Below are 23,164 nucleotides of genomic sequence, written 5' to 3' on the forward strand. Positions count from 1 at the left end.
CTGGACAACTTGCAACTACGGAGTCTTCGTGATACATATATATACCTGTGTGAGTCCAACGTCAAAGGCAGTCATGATCTCAAAATAGCTCTGATTCGAAAACCATGGCACTATCTACGTCTCTTGCCCTTGCAGCAGCCGCTGCAATCTTCTCAACGCCCGCTCACGCTGGACTATATCCAAAAAGTTCAGCAGTGCTCTCCATCACGGGGAAAACATATGACACGCTCATTGCACAATCGAATTATACCTCCGTAAGTGACCCGGTTCTACTCGACGGACAGCTCATTAATCGCCGGATAGATCGTTGAGTAAGTGCGTAGTGATGCTGGATCATGACACTCTTTATTGATCTCATCAAGATTCTATGCACCGTGGTGTGGGCACTGTAAAAATCTGCAGCCGGCTTATGAAAAGGCCGCACAAAACCTCAAAGGGCTGGCCAAAGTTGCTGCGGTCGACTGTGATGACGATGCAAATAAGCCATTCTGCGGTAGCATGGGTGTTCAGGGTTTCCCAACCTTGAAGATCGTTCGACCAGGCAAAAAGCCGGGACGACCCATCATCGAGGATTACCAGGGAGCTCGTACCGCAAAGGCCATCGTCGATGCAGTCGTTGAGAAGATTCCCAACCACGTTAAGCGCGTCACGGACACGACCATGGATGAGTGGCTCAAGGAGGCCAATGGCAAGGCGAAAGCCATTCTATTCAGCGACAAAGGTACAACGAGCGCTTTGCTCAAATCACTGGCAATCGACTATCTTGGTAGTGTATCGGTAGCGCAGGTACGAGACAAAGAGAAAGACACTGTCGCCAAGTACGGTATCACCAAATTTCCCACATTCGTTGTAGTTCCAGCCGGTTCAGAGGAACCACTCGTCTACAGTGGAGATCTCAAAAAGGAAGCCATGAGCAAGTTTATCACAGAGAGCACTTCCATATTACCTAACCCAGATCCGGCGCCAGAAGGAGTTAAGAAGTCCAAGCCTAAGAAGGATAAGAAGGCGGAAAAGGGTTTCAAGCAATATGCTTCCGATCGTTCCGAGGATACTTCGTCCGAGCCCGTCGACTCATCTTCAGAGACCCTTGAAGAGGAGACGAAGCCGTCATCAGACACGACCGCGGATTTTGCCAAGCCAGTTGAAGCTGCAGAACCTATCCGATCGCTTGAATACCTCAACACGGAATCCGAGCTACATACAAAATGTCTCAACCCTAAAGCCAAGACGTGCGTTCTTGTCCTTGTGCCGAGAGAAGACGGGAAGGAGGATGGAACTTCGAATTCTGCAGAATTAGCCATTTCAAATCTGAGCGACATCCGCCATCGGTTGTCAGGTCGTGGTATCTTCCCATTCTACGCTGTTTCAGACGCAAATCCTCTGGCGTCTTCAATCCGAGAGGCTCTTTCGCTGAAAGCAAACGCTGTAGAGATCATCGCCACGAATGCGAAAAGGTCTTGGGTGCGCAGGTACGAAGGGGAAACATTTGGAGTGGCAGAACTCAGCGACTGGGTCGATTCCATCAAGATGAATGAGGGCAGGAAAGAGAAGCTACCGGAGCATTTGATCAGCGATGCAGACTACACCACACCGAAGTCAGAGGTCCCTGTCCCCGAAGCTTCTGAAGAGCCACTCGCGGCCCCCAAAATTGTGACGGATGGCGGCCCGATCATTATTGAAGAGATTGAGGAGATCGTTGATGAGCCATGGAAGGAGGACGTCAAGGATGAGTTGTAGGGACCAGAATGTCACACATCTGGACTCGTGATCATGTGTACTTAGTGCTTCCCCTTAGCGTTGTCATAAATTTGGAGTTGGGAATAATTCGGGATATTTTCAAATCGACGTGCTCGTCTTGATGAACCTGACACCTACTGATTGTTTTGATATCTTTTTTTTTCTTTTCTTCTTTTTTTATTCTTTCCCGAGCTGCACCCGAAGCGAGCACTAGGAGGATCTCGTCGTAGGCGGCACACGCAGGGATCCTTAAAGCTCACCGGCGTTTCCATTCTTGTTGCCCTCGACGAGATAAGTTGATGCTTCAAAATGCTTGACTCGCTCCGGTCCAGAAGGACGATTTTCACATCAGGGAGCAGTGTCCTGGTTCTCTCGCTTCAATAAGCAACTAATTGATCGCACACAGGCACCGCAATCCACACCGACAGGCTCAACGCGGCCGAGCTCTCCTTTAGAAAAGACATCCAGTGACCGTGGTTGACGGCATATCTGATGGCTGAAGAATCTACGGCCAACTACGCGGCCTCGTTAGCGCACGATTAGGAAACGTCTAGCGTACTCGGAATTCCCAGAAGGCGTCTTAGATGGCTGGCTAGCTGGCTTCATCGTCGCAATTTTTTTTTCTCGGCACCAAGCCACGCGCGACAGCACGCGACAGCAGCAACCAGTCATGACGGAAGAGTATCTCATCGTGCGGAGGCAAAGACAAATAATCCGATGGAGGTCACCGTATCTTTCGGGTGAGACAACAGATCAAGAAGTGCCCCTGAAACAATATGCAGGAGATCAATCTCGCCCTCGGTACTTGATCGCACTCGCTTTGACTACAGGGCACTCTTCGTGCTGCTCTCTCTCTATCAAAAGATTGCACAGGATGGAGTATGTTTCAGGGGAGGTTTTCTGATAAGCTTAGATCTCCTTTATGAATTGTGTGGAGTTGAATAGTGTGCAATCAATGATCAACACCCGTCTTCTCATCGATCTGAGGCAAGGGAATCAAACGCTAGAACTACTACTACTGAGGCCTTTCGTGGCGGCCTCGACAAAAGCTGAGTCAGCCCAGATCACGGACTCACGTCCGGCTCAACTGGACTTGTCCTCGCGGAAAGCACAAGTCTATGACATTATTGGTAAGAATACAAGGTTGGGATTATGTGAAAATTCATCAAGGGGTCCAAAAACAGGTCGTACAACCAGACGCCACTCAAAACTACTAGGCCCGTCTCACAGGGGTTTTTACTTCCCACGCAGATGGATCGAAACGACGAGCCACAATTACTCATGCAAGGGGCACCTCCACGTCGCTGACTGGCTCGAGATTAACAGTGTCTTTTTGCAGGCAGTTTGTGAGCCGGGGTGAGATGCTGTTCGCTGCGTTGAACAGACCATGTCAGCACCACGAAAATGGCTTCTGTAGCCTGTGGACTTTTCGCCCCTTCTAAGTCAAATCGTCGAATACGCGGGTCGAAGTTGATTAGGAGCAGCTATGCAACCCTCAACACGTCCTCGTGTTAGCGTCACTAACGGGTCGTGATGACGGCTTAGATGCAAGACGTGGACTCTGCACAGGAAGCGCCTGCGGAGTCAGATCTTCTGGTTCTCTTTTTACTTTCATTTCTAACGCAGGAACCCGCCGCTGGATTGAGGCTTAAAACTGCAGAAGGTATCGGGCGCGTGTAGTCTACGGGTGCGAACAGCGCCTGTCGTTGGATGACGCGTCAGTGGCGTCGAAACAAGCGAACAACACCACCAGACCTGAACCAGATATGCTAGTCGTACGTAAGCTTTCTTCCTCGCGGCCATCCCCACAAGCGGTAACAAAGCTGCGCGGCTTTCCTTTGCTAAAGCTTAATCCAGCAACGGTACATCTGCACTTGGGCTGGGATCACCTGGCCGCATCTTTCTGTGGATCTCCTGTTCGTGCATACGCAGCTATTTTCGTACTCTGTCTGACCATTTCCTATGAACGTCTCTGCAAAATACATACTTCTTTTCTCTTCAACTTCTTGGCAGGGACAACACTCAACATGGCGCTTTCGGGTGGCTTCGAATTAGTTGGGAGACGGTGGTTGATGCTGAATCGAAATAAATACTGATCGTGACCAACCTTGCTGTATGCTTCCATTCTCATTTCCTACCTCAGTCATTCGTTATTTCATTTCTAATACAGTCATTCGTTGGCTGCCATTGGTTATAGTATGGCAGCGATCACTCGTTATGCTTTTGCACTTTCCAGTCTCTCATTTCTTTCATCAGTTCGTGCTGTTCCATTTCCGGGAAACGATGATACTTGCGTGAGGACAACGACAACGGTGTACACTACCGTCACCGTCGGCGAAGGCTGGGAACAGACGACGTCTGTCGCCAACGCCGCTGCGGCGAGCACTGCGACCACAAGTGCCGCGGAAGGCTCATGGGCTGCCACGGACAGTGTAGAAGCCGTCACTCAACAGTACACACCTCCCTCGGACTTCACTTATCCTGGCGTCACCTTTCCTACCTTTTCTCCGAGTTCTTTGAATCCGAACGGCCCATTTTACAACCCCAACGACTTTATCCCGTATTATGTCGACTGGCCCGGAAAGCCAAGCAGCGGAGCATCGACTCCTCCGCCGCTGCCGACCAAGGCTCCGAAACCATCGGGCGGATATTCTGCTAGCGAGTACAAGTCCCCTGCTTGGCAACAGGTGGGGAAGGATCTTACCCCCGGATTGTCTCAAGAAGAAACGAACGGCGACTCCCAGTGGGGCCTGATCGACTGCCCTCGACTGTCCTCGTACCTTGGAAGCGGCTACTCAGCCTCGTCCTCGAAGTCGGGCTCTGGATCGTACTATACTTCAGCTGTCTCCTCTTCGTACGTCTCTGGCGTACATTACACCTCTGCGGCGTACTCAGCATATCCTACCTACAGCGCCTCGTCAAATGGCACAAAGAGCACAACCTCGTTCAGCTTGGTCACGTCAAGCTCATCAAGCTCTGCATCGCCGTCTAGTTCGGCGCCAAGCTGCTCTGCAAACAATACGGCAGCGTTCTGTGCTAGCAAGATGCCGGACACGGGAGTCACGCGCACCTATGAATTTACAGTAGCCTATGCCACGATTGCGCCAGATGGTGTCCAGAAGAATGGCCTAGTCGTCAACAATCAGTTCCCTGGCCCGCTCATCGAGGCAAACTGGGGCGATTGGATTCAAGTCACTGTGACAAACGACCTCCCCGAATATTCTCAAGAGCAAGGTGAAGGAACCTCGTTGCACTGGCACGGGTTTCTGCAGCAGGAAACTCCATATTACGACGGTGTGCCTTCGGTGCAACAGTGTCCCATTGCCCCTGGCAAGAGTGTGACATACACCTACCGTGCGGACCACATTGGGACCAGCTGGTGAGACAGATAGATAGCATTGCTGGAGTAATCTTTAAACTAATTGGTTTAGGTATCATTCTCACTATAGCTCTCAGTACGCTGGTGGCGCTCTTGGGCCAGTCGTCGTTCACGGTCCTCAGATCCCGGGTGCTTGCTACGACGAGGATCTAGGGCCTGTTTTCATCAATGATTGGTACCACGCGGACTACTACTCTCTAGTTGAAACTACGATGGCCGGTGGCCTACCACTTTCCGATAACATTTTGATTAACGGAAAGATGAACTACCCGTGTGACAATACCACCGCTGTCTGCACTGCCAACGCGGGTATATCCAAGTTCCAATTCACTCCTGGCAAGAAGTACCGCATGCGTCTTATCAACCCTTCGGCCGAGGCCATTCTCAAGTTCCACATCGATGGCCACAATCTGACAGTCATTGCGAACGACTTCGTGCCGATCGTCCCTTACACAACGAATGTCGTGACCGTTGGCGTCGGACAGCGTTCGGACATTATTGTATGTTTCTTTCCTGGTAGACAAGGTATACGATAGCTAACCATGACGAAGGTTGAGGCAACCGGTAGTGCCGGGGATTCATACTGGATGCGTGCTACCGGCGGCAATGCATTGGCGGGAACTGGATGTGCTCTCACGTCCGGTGTCGTCACCGAAGGCGTTGCTGCTGTCTACTACGACGGCGCAGACACCGATTCGGAACCGACGTCCACGAGCGATGCCACCAGCGACCAGCTTTTGAGGTGCCAAAATGACGATCTGAGCTTGACGCGAGCTTTGTGCCCGATCGCGCTTGATGATGATGCGGATGTTTTCACCCAGACTATCACTATGGAGTTCGCATCCAATGGCACAAACTTTGTGTGGTTCATGAATAACTCGACATTCCACGCGGACTACAACGTCAATCTACTCGACCAGATTATCGGCGGCAACACAACATTCGAGTCTGATTGGAACGTGTATACGTTTGATTCGTCCAAGAGCTCTATCCGCATCATCTTCGAGAACACATTTGCGTTCCCGCATCCCATGGTAAGTTTGACGCCTGTCGCCTCACGCGAGATTCGCTTGATCTAACTGTTTTGAAGCATCTTCACGGTCACGATTTCAACGTCCTCGCGGACGGAGTCGGGACATGGGACGGCACTATCGTCAACCCCTCGGATACGCAGGCTCGAGATGTCCATTACCTGCCAGGGGCAACGAGCGATGGCAACGGCTATGCGGTGATACAGTTCAAGATGGATAATCCAGGTCTGTGGCCGTTGCACTGCCACATCGCCTGGCACGTGAGCGCTGGGCTCTATGTCAACATTTTGGAAAGGCCCGATGCGATCACGTACCAGGTGCCTTCCGCCCTCGAACAAACATGTGTCGACTGGGCGGCATGGGAGGCAGCTGGCAACGTTCCCGACCAGATCGATTCGGGCCTGTAACGTAGCAAGTGTTCTCTCATCACCTGGCACAGCCGAAGTTCAAAATCGCATGCAATCTAAGCTTGGGCGCATCGAAGAGAGGGCTTTCACATGGGTATATGATACCAATTACTGGGATTGGGATTGGGATAACGGTCGGAAGAATAGCGGACAAACCAGGATAATATTGTAATGTGTGTAATCCACTCGCCGGTGAGACACTCACGGGCCTCTTTTTGCCTTCTTGGTCTACCTCAAACCTTTTTAAGAAATCGAAGAAACTTGTTGCATTCGGGCCGTCTTACCTTTGGCGAGGAGCACAAGCGTACGCCGCCTTTGCCATTTCCATCCCTTTTGGCGGGTACTCGATCGACCGCCGAACAGGACGAGCAACCAAAAAAGGAAGCGCTGGAGGTTGTTCTCCACCGTGTTCGACTGTCTTGGCCGACGATCTTGCTCTGGTTTCGGTCTGGTAGATCTTCACTCGGCGCTGAACCGTTGCAGAAAAACTAAACTTCTCAAAAACTTGGGCGACCGTTTTCGGTTTTTTTTTTATTGAATATTTTTTTTAAAAGGGAAAACCGTTCTGGACCGTACATCCGCCCCTTTTTTTTTGATCCAGTTTCTCGTCTCTGATTGGCGATTGAACTGCCGGACGTCGATAGGTGTAAAGCGTCGGGGCAACGAAAAGCATAGCTTTGACGCAATCCACGATCAAACCACAAGCCACCTCCACATCGCGTACGAGCCCATGTCCGAAAGTCATCATCGGGTTGTAACAACGTCATAGTTCGCAGAGGCTGGAGCATACTTTCTCTGTGCGAAGGGGGTTTTCTTCTGTTATAAACCATGGGGAGAGCCCGGTCTATTGCCTGTGCCATGCTCGTTCTCTTCTTCCTCTACCCCCTCTGCGTGGTCGGAAATGTGCCGTCGTCCGCTGTGAGTGGCCGTCAGACGCGTTTAGTCATCCCTGCAGTACTTGCCCTACATTAATTCTTAGAAAGAACTCCTTTTCAGATTTTTTTTTCTTTTCAGTTCGAGACGCTACTGGGACGGAAAGGATGGCGGAAGAACGCAGTCCGTCGTCGAACCACGATCGTGTCCGGGATACCCTTCCAGAGAACGTGGGAGAGTGGCCCAACATGGGCACAACGGAAGTGTTCAGCAAGGACAGCCCGAGTCAATGGACCAGATCAGACCCGGACAACCTCGCGGCGCTGCCAACGGCCCATAGCAGTGGATCGGCGGCCGCCCGCCGCCTTGAGACCGCGAAAACCTCGCATCGCATGACGGGCTTGCGAAGTGCTTTGGGCCTCCATCCGTTGGCACCGATTGACGAGACGCACGACACCGCGCCGCACCAGGATTATCTATGGAGCAGAATCCGCCTCGCCCTCCGAGAGCCCTTTGCGGAGTTCCTCGGCGTCATGATCCTCGTCCTCTTCGGCAACGGAAGCGTGGCGCAGGTCCTTCTCAGCACCGGCTCGACGAGCGCACCAGGCGGCGACGGGTTCGGCAGCTACCAATCCATCTCGTGGGGCTGGGGCCTCGGTGTGAGTTTCTGCCTTGGAAATCTGCTCCCAGCCTGCGTCCTAACACAAGAGATGTCTCCATAGGTCATGCTCGGCATCTACGTCGCTGGCGACTCAGGTGCCTACCTCAACCCCGCCGTCACCTTCGCCAACTGCTACTTCAGAGGCCTGCCCTGGCGGAGGTTTCCCGTGTACTTCGTCGCGCAGTTCCTCGGCGGCTTCGTCGCCGCTGGCATCGTGTATGCAAATTACATCAACGCCATCAACGCCTTCGAAGGCCACGGCGTCAGAACGGTGCCGCCCAGCCCGAACGCAACGGCGGGCATATTCTGCACCTACCCTGCCTCGTTCATGACCAAAACGAGCATGTTCTTCTCCGAGTTCATCGCGAGCAGCATCCTCATGCTCGTCATTCTCGCCCTCAAGGACGACACCAACAACGGCGTGTCCAAGGGCGGAGGGAACTGGTTTCCGCTCGCGCTCTTTTTCCTCATCTTTGGACTAGGCGCTTGCTTCGGCTGGGAAACCGGCTATGCCATAAACCTGGCGCGAGACTTTGGCCCTCGTCTCTTCAGCTACATTGTGGGATACGGTCACGAGGTGTGGAGCGCCGGTGGCTACTATTTCTGGATCCCCATGGTAGCGCCGTTTTGCGGATGTTTTTTTGGAGCGTTCCTGTATGACTTATTGGTTTACACCGGCCCTTCTCCAGTCAACACCCCCTGGTTTGGACTGAAGCGGCTGCTATGGCCTAAAGAGATGGTAAATGCGTATAATGCTCACCGGGAGAGGAACAAACAGGAAGGTGTCGTGTAATGTGAAATATTGAATCTTTAAAAAAAGTGCTTAACCGCGTCGCTTAAAAGCGTTGTCGTAAAATAGTATGTCTTGGATTTGGGTCTCTAAAACGCCATAGCTATGCCGATGTTAATGCGAGCGAGCTGTTTGTGCATATCGTGAAGTGGTTCCCCGTATTCCAAAAAAAAAAAAAAAAAAAAAAAAAGCCCAGAGACAAACCAGCCCCAATTCACTGTCGTGATCACGTCGCGCAGCGTCGTCCACGCGGAGTTCGCAGTTATTTATCCTACCACGGCTTTCAGGCTAAGTGCCTCCAGAAAACTACTCAGATCCTCCTTCTTGACTTCCACGACGCAATGCTCGAAGCTATCCTGTCTCACTCTCGCGCCTGTCTCATCCACTGCCTCGCTGAAAGCAATGCCGAACCTATTAAGGCCCTTGCCCTTGTTTGCAGTCTCCTCGTAATCAAGCTCATCTTCGCTCTCAGATTCGCTGTCTTCATCTTCAGTATCATCCTCCTCTTCGAGGTCAGAGTCCCACTCCAGACCATTGGCCTCATATCGTTCTCGCTTCAGCCTCTTCTTCCGTTCCTTTTCAGCTTTGCGCTCTTCGCGTTTCCTCTCCTTTTCCTTGCGTTTTTCTTCACGTCGTTGTTGAATCTCTCTTTGTTTGACCACATCAGCCCCTCCGCCGAGACCAACGACGACATACACGCCGCGGGCCTCATCCAAGCCTGCCATGACAAGCTCACCGCCCTTTCGGCCCTTTGAGCCTTCCATTTCTGTGATGGCTTCTGCTACCCACAAAGCGAGTTTGATAAGTGCGCCTGGGTGAGTAAAAAGCTGCACGTCTGGGCCTTCCTTGACAACGCCGATACGGAACGCTCGCAGATGACGAATTTGCCTCTTTTCGAGGAGAGAAGATCCTGTTCGCAAGATTGCTCTGTGCAAATGCTGTGCAGTAGGGATGTGTTCGGTCAAGATGGAGACTTTGTCCAGTGCGTCGTACGCTGTCCAGAATCGCTTGGTAATTGCGTCTTCCCGCTTCTCATCCATCGTCTGCACCTCTTCCTGAACAGGTGTTTCCTCCTGAGTTCGAGGCGTCTCTCTGCCAGAGTTGTGACGGGAAACTGGTGGTGGCATGTCAAGAGCGGCTTTAAGCTTATCGTCCATGTCGCCGACTTCGAGAATGGCACCGATAATGACACCAACATCAAGTGCGCTGAGACAAGCTTTCCAACCCCAGCAACGTACGAAACCCCAGCCTTCTTTGCCTCCCACGCCACGACTCACTTGTGGCGGGACCAAACCATCCAGTCCGTACATTGGGGCATACTTTAGAAGCCGTTCCCGGAGCCCCCTCTTGAGCTCCATGTCCATGTGCGTGTAATTCTGCTTGCCCTGCGTCAAGCTGATGCCCATCTTCGCCAATAGCTTATCCAAGCGTTTTCTGCCTGCCTCGCTCCAGATATGCAGTTTTGTGCCCAAGAATGGCGAATGCTTCATGCTGTCGTACAGACTCCAATGCCGTACTAGGAGAAGTCGGGGTTCTGGAGAGAGCCGGATTGAATTATCATTCGGGCTCCGTGCATGCGTTTGGATGATGCCGTTCGCGTCGCCCATGCTCTCGACGCGTGCAATGTCTTTGAGATCCGTGGGGTTCAATCTTCGCACTTCGTCGCGTAATACGGATCGTATACGCTCGCCTCGGTCACGCGTCCAGCTCGATGTTGTTCCTGACGTCGAAACTGGTGCCAGGCCAACACCGTTGTTCGTTTTCCCGGCCAATTCGAGGCTGCTGACTCCGACAATGGCCTGCCACAGCAAGTCGTTATCTTCACGTCCAAGCTCCGATGCCAGACTGTACATAAGCGACGAGATCGGTTCCGAATACGACGTTCCAAGGTTTTGATACGCGTTGATGACCGCGTCGTGCTTTCTACGCAACTTCAACAGTTGTCTTCTTAACTTTCGCGCAGAGGGTTGCTGATCTCTAGATGGCGCTGGAGCCACAGACGAGGGTGAATCCGAGCGAACGAGAGGATCTGGATCTGATCGTTGGTGTGATGTGATCATCAATCCACGTCGAGCCGGCCGTTCGGGCGTTGTATCTATTGAGGAGTTCTAAGAGCTTTGTCAGCTGCAATATAGCTAGTTGGGTCATTTACCGTACCGAGTTACTCCTCCTTCGTTTCCGTGGCGTCCCTTCATCTGCCTCACTCTCCGAATCGTTGTCCTCAGCCGAAGGGGACTTCCTCTTTTGCCCTGGCTGCGCAGAATCCGGAATCCTCTCCTCATCTGCCTCGGATTCTGCAACCTCGTTGACATCCGAGTCGTCCAGATCCTCCTCGCCAAGCTCAGGCATCTCCGCCAGCGCGCAGTACGCCTCTCTCTCTGCGCCGAGCTCATCTTCGATATCGCCGTCGTCGAAAACGACGATCCCTCCTTTCCCTGGTGTATACTTCTCGGTGATCCTGCCCTGTTGCACCCCCTCAACGTGCGGTACAACCTGGCCGTCCGCCGCCGGAGAGCCTAAGCTCTGCACACCGAACACATTGCTCAGGTTCCATGGTCTTCGCGAATCAATGACCCAAACTTCGACATCACCCATACCTCCCTGGCCATCTTCATCGACCTCAAGTCCAAGCATAGCTTCCAGATCCACTAATCCACCTACGCCCAGGCAGACCACTACACCTCCGCTTCCTCCATCCGTTGTACGCATGGGCCGGACAAGCTCCTCACCTGCCCGGGCAAGGTCGCCATAGCCAGAGATCGGCTGGATTTTGTGCGGAATATAGTCCCGCTTGAACAGAGCCGTCAAGATTCGGCAGGCGCATAACGCGTCCGGATCCAGCGAGACGAGCAGCAAGACAGGCGGCGACAACGCATGGTGTTTGTTTATCAGGTGCGTGTACAAGAGCGAGATGAGGCTTCGAGGGAGATACATTGTCGCCCTTTCGCCGACAAAACGGACTCGCTATCGGGCTTGAGACGCGCTCTGGACGCGATAGAACATGGAGAGAAAGACAGTGGAAAAAGAAAAGGTTGCTCGAAAAAATCCGGCCCGACACGACGCCGCTAAGCTGCAGGCGAAGCTCGTATGTCTTAATTGAGGGGGTTAGAGGCAGCAATTGCTATGCTGTAAGAAGTCGTGCTTGTTTTCTCGTCCGGCACGAGATGAGCAAAGGTCGCCAAACCTCGACGCGACTTGCAGCTCGTGGCAGCCAATCAACGCGCTGGCGGCCCAATGATGTCAGCCCCACCTCGATTCAAAGGTCTGCATCAACCGACCATCGGTTCTTGACACTCGCAACCTTGATCCGCAAAAAGCCGGTAACACGTATTGCGTGTGCGATTCTGTAGTTGTTTAACCTCTTCATATGGTGCGTTTTGCTTCCCAACAGTTTGAACGCCACAGGCCTTCGTCAGAGGAAGCTCCAACGAGGGCTTGAAAGCCTTTAGCTTTTGGCCGCCTCTGGAGCGAGCAGTGTAGATTGAGTAAAATATTCAAAACAGAAAATGGGGAAGAAAAGAAAGAAAGAAAGAAGAAAAGGGGAGCTCAGCAGAACATCTTGGTCTTTCGTAATTGAATGTCTAGTGATACACATACATCATCCGCTATCACAGCGCCACTCCATAAAGCTGCCTCTACCTCCGTACTCCATCTGCTAATAACCCCATGCAACAATGCCCGGAAACTAAATGCACGAAAGTTTCTGCAGTGCCGTTTTGTGGACGACCCTTGACCAGGCTCTGATCAAAGTTACACCATACGAGGGGTCTGCTTGCGCAAATCGCACTCACAAGGAAATGGCCCTCAGTGCGCCGCCTTGCGTGGTGTACTTTGCACATCGCAGATGAGAAACGATGCTTGCTCAGACACTCCATTCCCACCAGCCATGATTTTTACTACGTACACCGCAGAAGCCGGGTATTGAACAAACGAGACAAAATTCAGACTTTTGTGTATCAGTCTACAAGGGGATAGAAAAGAGAGAGTATGTATGATAGCGAATCCACAAAAGGTTGTGAATAGAGCCTTTTTGGCCTTTAATCGTTAAGAATATTGCGCACGTTTGGGCTCGCACTCGCCCCGTGCGGAAGACGTGATGTTGACGAGCTTGGCGGTACATCGCGCGGGGTGGAAGGCCGTGGTCCATTCTGCGGTGGCTGTGCGACCCCTGTTGGCACCGGACTACCATGATGGCGAAACTGTGAAGCATAGGGGCCTGTCGGAGTCGGTCCGTTAAAAGGGCTCTCTGCCTGTCTGTGCATTGGCGGACCACTCAAAGGTGGGGGATGCGTTGGCGAGCGCACTGGTGGCCCGCGTGGAGAAGGTAGTCCATTCGGGATAACTTGCTGGATGACATGCAAAGGCGCTGGCCCTTGATGTGAGCTTGAAGCAGGAGGAGGATACTGCCGTAGCGGAGGTGGTTGGCCGATACCGAATCCTGATCCGGGAGCAGCATGAACAGGATGATAAGTGCCGTGATGGGGTGGCAAATGATGTATCGGCGCAGGCGGTGATCCTGCAGATGGACCATTACCGAAATGCGGCCATCCATGATGCGGATGTGCGGGAACTGGCGGTGGATGCCCTGGGTAGAGCGGAGGCCGAGGTGGCGAGCGGATTGGCTCGTAAATCAGTTTCTGCTCGGGCTCTTTTGGCTTGTATAAATTCTCTGGGTCGTACTTGCGCCTCCAGTGGCATTTGTTACAATCGTATTGTACCTCGACCGTCGACGCCTTCTCTGGACCTGTGCCGTTGATAAGAGACTGACCCGCAAGCAGAGGTCCATGCCCATTTGGTAGCTGTGAACCATCGATCTCCATTCGAGACGCGTCACGAGCAGGTCCATCTGAATGGATGCCGTTGATCCCAAGCCCGTTCGGCTGAGCTGCATTAGGTGGCTGAACAGCTGGGGCATGAACAGCTGGCTTGACAGGTTCATGTGGCCACCACCTGGGAGATACATCGATTTTGCAGACAGCACAGCGACGTTCAGGCAGCTCGCCTTCAGGGCTTGTCATTCGAACGTCCCCATCTTGTATCTCTGTGTCTTTGATCGGACCAGCAATCGAGTTCCTAGCACTTCTCATGCCAGGAGCCGGTGCTGTGGAAATGCGTCTATTCGACCCAGTCGATGCCACCGGCGCGGAGGTCTTCGTGATCTCATCCAGATAATTTGCTTTCCGCGCAGTGCCCGTAAGCGTCAAGTCCGCCTGCTTGTATGTCTCTGCAAATAACTGGAGAGCGAGCTTCCCACTTTCATCGACTACCTCATTAAGATAGTGTATGATTGTCTTTATCGCACTGGAGGAGTGCTCCTTGCACCAAATAGCGGCCGTCAATGTACCAGTTTCTTCGCCCAGCTTGACAATTTGGACGCCGTCTCTCCTGGAGCCTTTGACAGGGTTGACATCGAAGCCGAAGATATAATTGGCCTTGTATGCGCACGCAATATGGAAGCTAGCATGGCAGTGGTGACAAGCCACACAAGCACCGATGTTGGTCTTGCACAGTTTACAGACCTGCTCTCTCCTCGCCCGTGGGATCAGTGGGATACCTTCTGCAACTTCAAGGGCAGCTGCGTTGCTAAATTTCACCTCCGGCGTCCACAGTGCGCAGGTGACATGCACCCACTTATTGTCTGCTGTGCGTTTGAGAGCCTCCCGAGGAACGACTGGCCTGCCTCGTTCGATTTGCTGTTTGCGGTAGTTCCTTGCAAACTCGTCGGCAAGCTCTTTCTCCAGCCGCTCTCTCTCACGGTCACGTTCTGTCTTTTTCTTGTGCGATATCCTTGGAGGCTCGATCATCGAAGTTTCAGTGACCCTGATCGGGCACAATACGCATTCGTACCGCTGGTTGAGAATTAGTTCGCGAGTCTGGCTTTTATGTGTAAACTAAGCAACTTACGTATGCGGCGGGGTCAGCCGAATTCATGGCCGCAATTTCTCTACGATCGTTCGAGCACGGGTCGCAGCTCCACTTCTGGCCGTTCTTGTGTTCAGAGACTCCATAGCAACCGCGGTGCACAGTGAGACGACAGTCTCTGCATACTAGTACTGGATCCGAGGGGGTCTCGTAGGCATCGCAAACGGCGCAAGGGAATACACGCATCTTCGGTGGATTCGGCACCGGTGGCGGCGTTGGTTCTTTAGGCGGAGGAGGTGGTGCTGATGCCGTAGGCGTCTTCTTCTTTTCCTTCTCAACGACAACCGCCGGAGTTGGAATAGCTCCTTCAGAACCTTTCATCTTCTTTCGTGCCGGCTCGTCCACGTCCATGTGTCGGTGAGGTATTACACCCGGCATATCCTCCGGTTCGATAGGCGGAAGATCTGCTGTTTCAGCCGCAATGGCCCACTCTTTGATAAGTTCCTCGTCGACGCGGCGTTTCCAGGCTCGCCCTCCACCTTGTGATATCTTCTTCGCAGTTTCGTCTTGATCTTCCCATCGAATAGCATATTTGCGCCAGAGGCGAGCACAACGTTGGCACAAAGCAACATTGTAATGTGTATTCTTTTCTTTGCTTCGCTGGTCGCCCAGTACTGTTTCGCCGGGGTTGGTGTTTGGGGCTCGTCGCCAGAACCGAGATCGCTTCGTATTGCAGAACTTGCATTGCATGCGCTTGTTAAGATCATAAACCTTTTGATTGTCAAATGCGGAGTCGTCCTGATCGTCTGCAATGTCGTCCAGAAGCTTCGTCGATGCTTCAACTGCAGCCGCTTTCTTTTTCGACGCGTTCTTCCGTCCGTCGTACGAGCCCCAAATCCTGCGGCCTTGTGGCTGCTTTTTCCACCAGTACCAATAACGAACAGTGTCTGCGTGCGATATCGTCCTCACATGCTGCCGCACGAGGCGCAATTCAGAGCCGTATCTCCGTACTCCGTCTGCAAATCGCTTCTTCTCGTCCTCCGTCAACGTCTTGCTGGGGTCTCGTAAGCCATCGCGTGTACCCCAACCCCAACGTGAGTTTGGCCACGAACCCACGGCCTTCGTTTTCTTGAGTTCTTTCAACGCAGCGTCCGGATTGAAGTCGTGTTTCTGTAAAAGAGCAACTGCACGATCTAAGAAATCAGTTGAGGTAGGCTCTACACCTATTTGCGCTGCAGCCTCGCGCGTTCTTTCCATGTAGGCGTCTACAACCTCCTCTGGGGGAATTGTCGCATCATCCAGGCCACGGGAAGAATGTTCGCCTACAGCAGGCAGTCGGAACAAAAGCTGAGCAGTACAGTTTGCCTTGTCGTCGTTCGGGAAATCCTCACCCCGAGCCACATATCCTATTGGCTCGTCCTCAATGTACTTCGCTCTTTTGGCTTTCGCTGCGCGATCCGCCTCGATGGCTTGCTGGGTTTCTTTTGTGAGTTTCGTGTCCTTCTTATTGCTTCCGCTCTTGACGTATTTTCTCTTGATCTCTGTCGGCTTCACAAGCTGGACTGGTCGCCCATACCACTCCGGCACGTTGGCCTGATGCTTTGGTCCGAGCCGTGAGCTCGCACGTGGATAAATGGCCCTGTCTTCGTACTGAAGGACATCTTCAACCCGGCAGTGGATGCCTAGGTAACGCATAGGCCACATCTTCGCATGTGCTATCTCGGCTTCCGGAGCGACATCTTCAACTTTGTCGTCTGCTGGCTTTACTTCTGCGGGATCTTCGTCTTCCACCGGGTGCTCTTCTTCCTCCTCGACGATTTCCTCCTCATCAACATCAGTCGTCCCATCGATGAGTGGGGTCCTGCGCGCCTCGAGCTTGCGCTCTTGGTCTCTACTGCAGATGGCGCAAGCCCAAGCAAAACCACGTGACGGCTTCTTCGCCAGTGGGGGTCGAACACATTGCAAGTGATACGTTTTTTTGCATAGAGCGCAATCGACCGAATCGTCGCTGCCAATGAGGTTAGAATTTGTCGCATTGTTGTACAGAACAGACTTACTTCGCACAATAGCCGGAGCATCGAGTGCAGCTCTTTACCGCGCTAGTGAGCTCTTTGACTCGACTGGCTTCCACCACGATATAGTCCCATCGCTCGTCCAGGGCTTTTTTGACATTTTGAGGAACGTTCACGACTTGGGAGGTAGGTATAACCTCATACCACCTGTGGATGAACCGATCGAAACACTGATTGAACCAAAACGAATCAGGCTGCTTTCGATACTCATCGAGGTCGTCGATTTCGGCACGGTGCCGTACTTGACATTTTCCACGTAGCGACGACAGCGGGCATAGATCAGAATGCATTGTCACGTATACGAGACGTGAGTCGTTCACGAAGCGCTGAACATCACGAGGCCGATATGCCCAATTGATTCGCAGGTACTCGACAGGCGTCGAAGGATCGTCCGGAACCTTGGTGCGAAACTCCATAATCCGTCCAAGGTAGTATGGTTCACCAGGAGGCTCACAAATGAGATACACGTGATCTGAGAGATTGTCAGCAAGCTGAATTATGAGAGAAGGCAGGCCAGACAAGCATAGTGGAGATCGAGGCGGGAGCGACAAAAGCTTACCATTTGGTGCATACACAACGCCGTCGTCCGACACAAGGTGGCCGTCCTTGTTGAGACGCGAATTGCACTTCTCAAAAAATACCATATTGGTTTCGCGCTCAGATGACTTTGTTGCGGGCGTTGCGTTCTTTTTGCCGTTGATAGCGCTTTGCGGAGTAGACTGTGAGCTGGCGGCGATGTTTTGCGTGGCCACAGCAGCGGCCTTGCGCTTGCGTGGCAAAGTCGAGAGATTACCAGCAGACACCGAAGACGAGTCCGCCGCGGGCGTCGACTCGCCGTTGTTGACTGCGTTCCACCCGTTGACTTTCGCGTCCTTTGTTGCGGCACGTGGGCCGCGCTTCGCATTTCTATCGTGCTTCTTCTTTTCGTGCGCCTCGTATTTGAGCTGTTGCGTGACCGCTTCCGCGATGTTCATGCCGGTCTCCTCCGCCTCTGACGACGAGTCCCGCCGCGAAGCAGAGCCGTTCTGCCGTGGCTGTTGCTGTTGCATCTCAAAGTCCATCTCCGCCTCCGCATCCTCGGCGTAGTTTGGCCGCGCGGCGCCAGGTCGCTTTCGCGACCGCGTGCTGTACGAAGGGGCGAGCGGTTGTGGGGACGAGACTTGGGACGACGTCGAGGCTCGCCTGGTCACGGCGCCAGACTGTGCGGAGTCTTCGTTTGCGGGTGTGCGGCCGGCGGTGGACGGGTTGGGCGAGGCGAGTCGCGACAGCGTGGACTTGGAGTGCGGCCTGCCATTGAGACTGCCACTCTCTTCGACGGTCAGGCCGCGACTCGCTTCGCGTGAAGTTGCAGCGCTGCTGCGGCTCGCGGCATCGACGTCGCCGCCCATACTTTTGCCGTTTATCGCCTGGAACGCAGATGTCTTTGCCGCTTGTCCGACCTCATTCTCCGATTCACCCATCTAAGGTTGCGCGGTGTCCAAACAGAAACTTCGCGATCGCAGCAGAGGACGGTTGCATTTACTGCGCGGACGGATGCCTGTGGTGGGCCAAAGACTCGATTACGGGGGGGCAACACTCGGACGGAGAGGCAATATCACGACCAGCTACGCAAGCATCTGGCCCCAGAACGATGCGTCGCCCGCGATTCCGTCCGAGTATGATGGGAAACGAGCGGTAAGAGAGCGTCTGTCGCGCGGTTCGGGCGTCACGATGCGGAAAGTAACGACAAGACGAGACGACGGGCAGGAGGGCGACGTGTATAGTTGGGACGAAGGAATGGGCTGGCCAAGGAAGGGAAACTACTCAGATACAAGCACGCAGGGCCAAGCTTGGACCCAGCGGACCGCCCAGCAAGTCTTTTGACGGGCGGCCGCTCGTTGGCCAATCTGGAACGACAACATATGATCAGCACGAATCATCACCTCATGCACCGAGGATGCGTCGTCCATCGCGTCCTGCCGGCCAGATTGCTGGCGTGCAAACCAGCGCGCGAGCAGAGCCTGTCTGCCGGCGACCTGGACGCTTCTCGCGCCGCCTGCGCTCTGTATTCGGGATCTGGTCGTCTCGGCTTACACGAGCGCTGGACCATCATCACTGGTCAGTGCCACACTGGCACTTCATCGACGATAATTACAGCAATACGCGCTCGACGCAGCGCTAAGTCTAAGCAACTTTCCTTTCGCCGAACCCAGCTGCGGTTCCAACCTTTTTTTTTTCCCGCCCTGTCGCCGGCGGACTTGTCTCACCTCCGTAGGGCACAGCAATGATCGTGATTTACGTGGTTGGCTGAGGATTGGAGTTGACTTTTTGACCGGCTTTGATACCCCCATTCTCTTCCGCAACCGTTCCGAGTTGATTTGGCTCGTTCAAAGCCGTCCCCAGGCAAGCACGCTGTTCCCTCGCAGTCGCTCGCTCTGCCCCCACACTGCAGGAGGCATTCCACGTCCAGCCGGCCCTGGACCCCCGTGATCATTGGGCCCAAGGCGACGGGCAGCGGGCTGAATAGCGGTGCTCGCCCGACCAAGTTGTACGAGCCGTTGTGGTTCAGCGTTCAGGCAAGCTGCGCTGCTCACCGCGATACTTGACGTTGCAGGCAGATGCGGGCTCGATCCGTGCCTGGGGGGCGTGCCTTTAGTGCGCAGCGGCAACATCCGTATCTGGACCCCTGTTGCGACAAAAATTGAGAGCGCGCTAACGTGACGCGCCCGACCTCAATTCGTCTGATCTTAGCACCAGCATTTTCGGCTCGCTCAGTGCTCGTTCCGTCCAAAGTCATGGCAGACTTTTCTATCGTCGACCTAGACCGTCCTCTCGTCTTGCCGTGCACTTGCCCTTGCCTCCGCCCCGTTGCTGTGGCTGTCCCGACCGTTCCGATGTCACCTCCGGCCAGCGACCGATCGGGCACTCTTGGGCCATGATGATCAATCAACTTTCTCTCCCTCTGTGATCAAGGGTCAGCATGCATTTGGCTGCCTTAGCAACCAATATATGGCCGGATAAGCATGCCATGACCTCCCTTTGTCATTATTCGCGGAACAAGGCCAACGCTTTGCGTCGCTCCCTAACACCTCGTTCGGACGCAAGCCATCCTCCTCCACCGAAGGTGCTTCGCCAAGCAGACAAACATCGATTTGCTATGCACAGCGCGCGTTTGACTTCACGTTTCAGCTACAGGTGAATTTTTGCGCTTGCATTGTCAACTCCGTTGGCAAATCAAGCGCGACGATGGGGGGACAGTATTCAAGTGTATTTCGTTGGTTACTATGATTAATTCCATACCTGAATACACTCGAGGCGACAGCTTGAACAGATGTGAAACCTCACATCCAAGGATCAACTCGCGAGCGAGAAAACATGAAACGCATTCGTGGTCCGGCATCCCCGCAACGTCCTGAACGGAGGATAAGGATTCAACCTGGCTGTGCGCTCACCATTACGTGTAAGAAATGGGATCGTTCACCAGCGTCGCTCCACCTGGTAAAGACGCCCGAGTTTTCCCCCTCAGTCCATACAATCCCTCTTATGAGCGACATATCCGGACACCAATGTTTCGAATACATTTCATGATCACGTGGATATTGAATTGATCGCAACCTTTTTTCTCATTTCTGCTTGCGGACCATGCAAGGGGCGGTCATCACAACAGCAACGAACCTGGGAAAAAAAAAATCACATCAATTTAATACACGTCATGATCATGCCGATTACGGCTTAGACGTTGTTACCTTCTTATGCACTTTTGTAGACCATCCCAGTAGATCGTTGGCCACCGTAATCGATACAAACACGGCAGCCAATACCACATTTGCTTATTCGATTGGTTCTCTCCGAGAGCAAGCCCAGACAATGAAATGGAACGGTGTTACAGCGGTCATTCCACCTTCTAAATTCTTTGGTGGGGTCAACCAATACATTTCGTGGTAGAATAAAGGGTCGCGTAGATGGATGAGATGGCGAGAGCACTGTGACTCATAGTGTGACCTAAGTTCGCGTATTCCATAGCCTTGAAAAGGGGGAAGTTCAAAAGCACACGATTTTCAAACGTAAAGCATCTTCAACGTCAACGTTGGCTTTTTTTTTCTTTTCGGCGATAAGAGTCTTGGCTAAATCAACCAGCAACTGTGCAGGTGGTGATGAGAGACCCTCTTTTCACGAGAAAAGAGAGAGATGTACAGGTGGAAGCGAGAAAGACACACGTCTTGCTGGGAAAATCTATCGACATAAAACGGCCCAAGGTAAGAGAAGTCGACGATCCAAATTGGGTTGGCAATACCGAGAGTTAAACTATGCAAGTGTCGCCTACAGTATTCGCATGAAACCAAAGTGTCCCGTACCTCGACCGCGCTGCTATTTCGAAGCCCGGCATGACATAACCAAGACGCAAAGTCGAGAGTCCCTACTCGTAGCAGCGTTCGGACACATGTCGGCACTGAATCGTGTTTCCAGGGTCGTGAGCTGACCACCCTGTCATTGGCTTCGGCTTGACGTTTCACTCGCAGAATTTGCTGCTGCTGCTCGTTTTATGCCTTCTCGAGATGGATGACGTTCTCATCGCTCTTCCGGGGGGGCGATTTGATTTTCCAAGTCCGTGAGGTTTTCCGCTTTGACTCTTGCTAAGATCCGTTCAACCTCCGTCATAAGATTCCACTGATAAGGAAGCGACGGAAGCATCGCCTACTTTAGCCATCCAGATCCGACCGCGTCCAATAGGGGCCACCAGAATATCTTTGATGTATGAGTTATATGATCAGATCACAGAGATTTTGTCTACATTTCGCCAGAATGCCAGGAACCTATCCCATCCCTAAACCGCTCGATACGGTCATCAGTCAAGTTCCAGCTCTACTGAGGGAGCAAAGCTTGTAAGATCGTTCGAGGACCCCTCTCTGACTCTCTGACTGGGACGACAAAAACGAGACGCAGATTTTTCGTGACCACACGGTGAGGAGGCAGGTCGCAAGAACCCAACAAATTTCAAAATTTGTCAGGTCAATCTGCAGCAAAACTTGAACGTCTGCTGCTATTTCAGATGGCCTGTTTTGAGGAGAAGAGAAGACAAGCGCTGTTTGAAGCGCCCCTGACTTTCACCGCCTTAGTTTGTCAAGATTTGCCGGGTTGGCACTTAAGATGATCCTCATGTATATCCAGTTCTGGATGCTCTTCACGCGCCGCCTTGGCATCCGAGCCGTAAGGGTCATCTAAACGAAAGAAATCACTCGAAGAAACTGCCGGATCGTCCGTATCGCAAATGATCCACGCCCGCCTCATGTAGCGCTTGTGGTCCACGGGGGAAGACTCGAGTTGCAGACCTCGAATGCGAGCCCTTTGGTCCACCAAATGCGGCCCTTAGACTCCACTCCGCTCTCATCCCCGTCATCTAAAAACGTGACCTGTCACCGACTGGTTGCTTTGCGCTGAGAAAGCGGCCATCATTCGAAGGACGTTTCCATCAATTCTGTGACGTGAAAATCGTGCTTGGAACGAAACTCAACTTTCGTAGCCGGATGATCATTGTCGCCGCTCAGCTCACCAGCATGAATGCTCTAGACGTCGGCTAAATAGAAGTATTGAATCTTGTCCTTCTCACACACTTGGTTCTCAACTCTCGTCTTCTACAACCACTTGATTTGAACCTCTCTATTGACTTCATAGCTGTCTGAGAGAATTCTTTTTTCTTTTTCAAGGTCTTATTCAAGGTCTTACAGTCTTCATCTGCTCATCTCGTACTGTCGATGATATCTTGATGCTCTTTGATAGAGTTTCTGTGTGTCCTCTTGTTGATTTACAACAAGTTTGAAGGCGACGAGCTCTAGCTCATCGTGCAGACTTGAACAACATAGCTCTGGTAATTACCTGAGGTCTGCTTACAAACGTCCGCTCCGCACTATTCTGGAGAACCCTTCAGAATTCCTTCTTCTCTTTCCATTCCCCTTGAAGTTTGCCGATTTGATAGAGGCATTTCTGAGCATTATGAGAAACGTCGTTAAGGGGATAGTAAACTTGGTTCTGGTTCTTAAAAGATAGAACGTCCTCCATGCCTTGAGAGACATCCTTCGCAGTCTTTGAAGTGCCCCTCTCGTTATTAGTACGAGACACGTCTGAATTTTTGTGACTTGTTGGGTAGACTTGCCGGCGCACAAGCTTGGTGACGTTTGCAGCAAGCTCATCCTAAAAGCCTTCACATGCTGTAAAACATATGTGCCAAGAATCGACGATTACACCGACCATCATCTGAAGATATCGCGGCAGCGCGACATTCCAACAGGGCAGCAAATCTTCTTCCCAATTGCGAATGTAGAGTAGCAGGCCATTTACACGGCAGCAAAGCATATCAAACTAAACTTTCTACGGG

The 23,164-nt window shown here is 52.6% G+C and overlaps 6 protein-coding genes across 6 annotated transcripts; 4 read left to right on the forward strand and 2 right to left on the reverse strand.

The window, feature by feature from the left end:
• The first annotated feature begins 19 nt into the window (after positions 1–19).
• PV09_01767 (protein disulfide-isomerase domain) lies at positions 20–1,870 on the forward strand. Its single transcript, XM_016354709.1, has 3 exons — positions 20–254; positions 304–311; positions 363–1,870. The coding sequence occupies exons 1-3, from the start codon at positions 105–107 to the stop codon at positions 1,735–1,737; spliced, it is 1,533 nt and encodes a 510-aa protein (XP_016217721.1). The 5' UTR covers positions 20–104; the 3' UTR covers positions 1,738–1,870.
• Positions 1,871–3,431: 1,561 nt separating this feature from the next.
• Positions 3,432–6,808, forward strand: PV09_01768 (uncharacterized protein). Its single transcript, XM_016354710.1, has 5 exons — positions 3,432–3,512; positions 3,595–5,116; positions 5,169–5,616; positions 5,668–6,150; positions 6,207–6,808. The coding sequence occupies exons 2-5, from the start codon at positions 3,936–3,938 to the stop codon at positions 6,552–6,554; spliced, it is 2,460 nt and encodes an 819-aa protein (XP_016217722.1). The 5' UTR covers positions 3,432–3,512; positions 3,595–3,935; the 3' UTR covers positions 6,555–6,808.
• Positions 6,809–7,184: 376 nt separating this feature from the next.
• Positions 7,185–9,037, forward strand: PV09_01769 (uncharacterized protein). The gene is made up of 2 exons (XM_016354711.1): positions 7,185–8,086; positions 8,150–9,037. The coding sequence occupies exons 1-2, from the start codon at positions 7,595–7,597 to the stop codon at positions 8,879–8,881; spliced, it is 1,224 nt and encodes a 407-aa protein (XP_016217723.1). The 5' UTR covers positions 7,185–7,594; the 3' UTR covers positions 8,882–9,037.
• Positions 9,038–9,070: 33 nt separating this feature from the next.
• PV09_01770 (uncharacterized protein) lies at positions 9,071–12,058 on the reverse strand. Its single transcript, XM_016354712.1, has 2 exons — positions 11,036–12,058; positions 9,071–10,986 (listed from the first exon to the last, which is right to left on the reverse strand). The coding sequence occupies exons 1-2, from the start codon at positions 11,810–11,812 to the stop codon at positions 9,145–9,147; spliced, it is 2,619 nt and encodes an 872-aa protein (XP_016217724.1). The 5' UTR covers positions 11,813–12,058; the 3' UTR covers positions 9,071–9,144.
• Positions 12,059–12,424: 366 nt separating this feature from the next.
• On the reverse strand, positions 12,425–18,594 carry PV09_01771 (uncharacterized protein). Its single transcript, XM_016354713.1, has 4 exons — positions 17,372–18,594; positions 16,798–17,284; positions 14,783–16,748; positions 12,425–14,727 (listed from the first exon to the last, which is right to left on the reverse strand). Exons 1-4 carry the CDS (start codon positions 18,270–18,272, stop codon positions 12,916–12,918), a joined length of 5,166 nt encoding a protein of 1,721 aa, XP_016217725.1. The 5' UTR covers positions 18,273–18,594; the 3' UTR covers positions 12,425–12,915.
• Positions 18,595–20,341: 1,747 nt separating this feature from the next.
• Positions 20,342–20,843, forward strand: PV09_01772 (uncharacterized protein). The gene has a single exon (XM_016354714.1). The coding sequence runs from the start codon at positions 20,434–20,436 to the stop codon at positions 20,734–20,736; it is 303 nt and encodes a 100-aa protein (XP_016217726.1). The 5' UTR covers positions 20,342–20,433; the 3' UTR covers positions 20,737–20,843.
• Positions 20,844–23,164: the final 2,321 nt, after the last annotated feature.

The sequence above is a fragment of the Verruconis gallopava genome, assembly GCF_000836295.1.
Source record: "Verruconis gallopava strain CBS 43764 unplaced genomic scaffold supercont1.4, whole genome shotgun sequence".
NCBI classification, from domain to species: Eukaryota; Fungi; Ascomycota; class Dothideomycetes; order Venturiales; family Sympoventuriaceae; genus Verruconis; species Verruconis gallopava.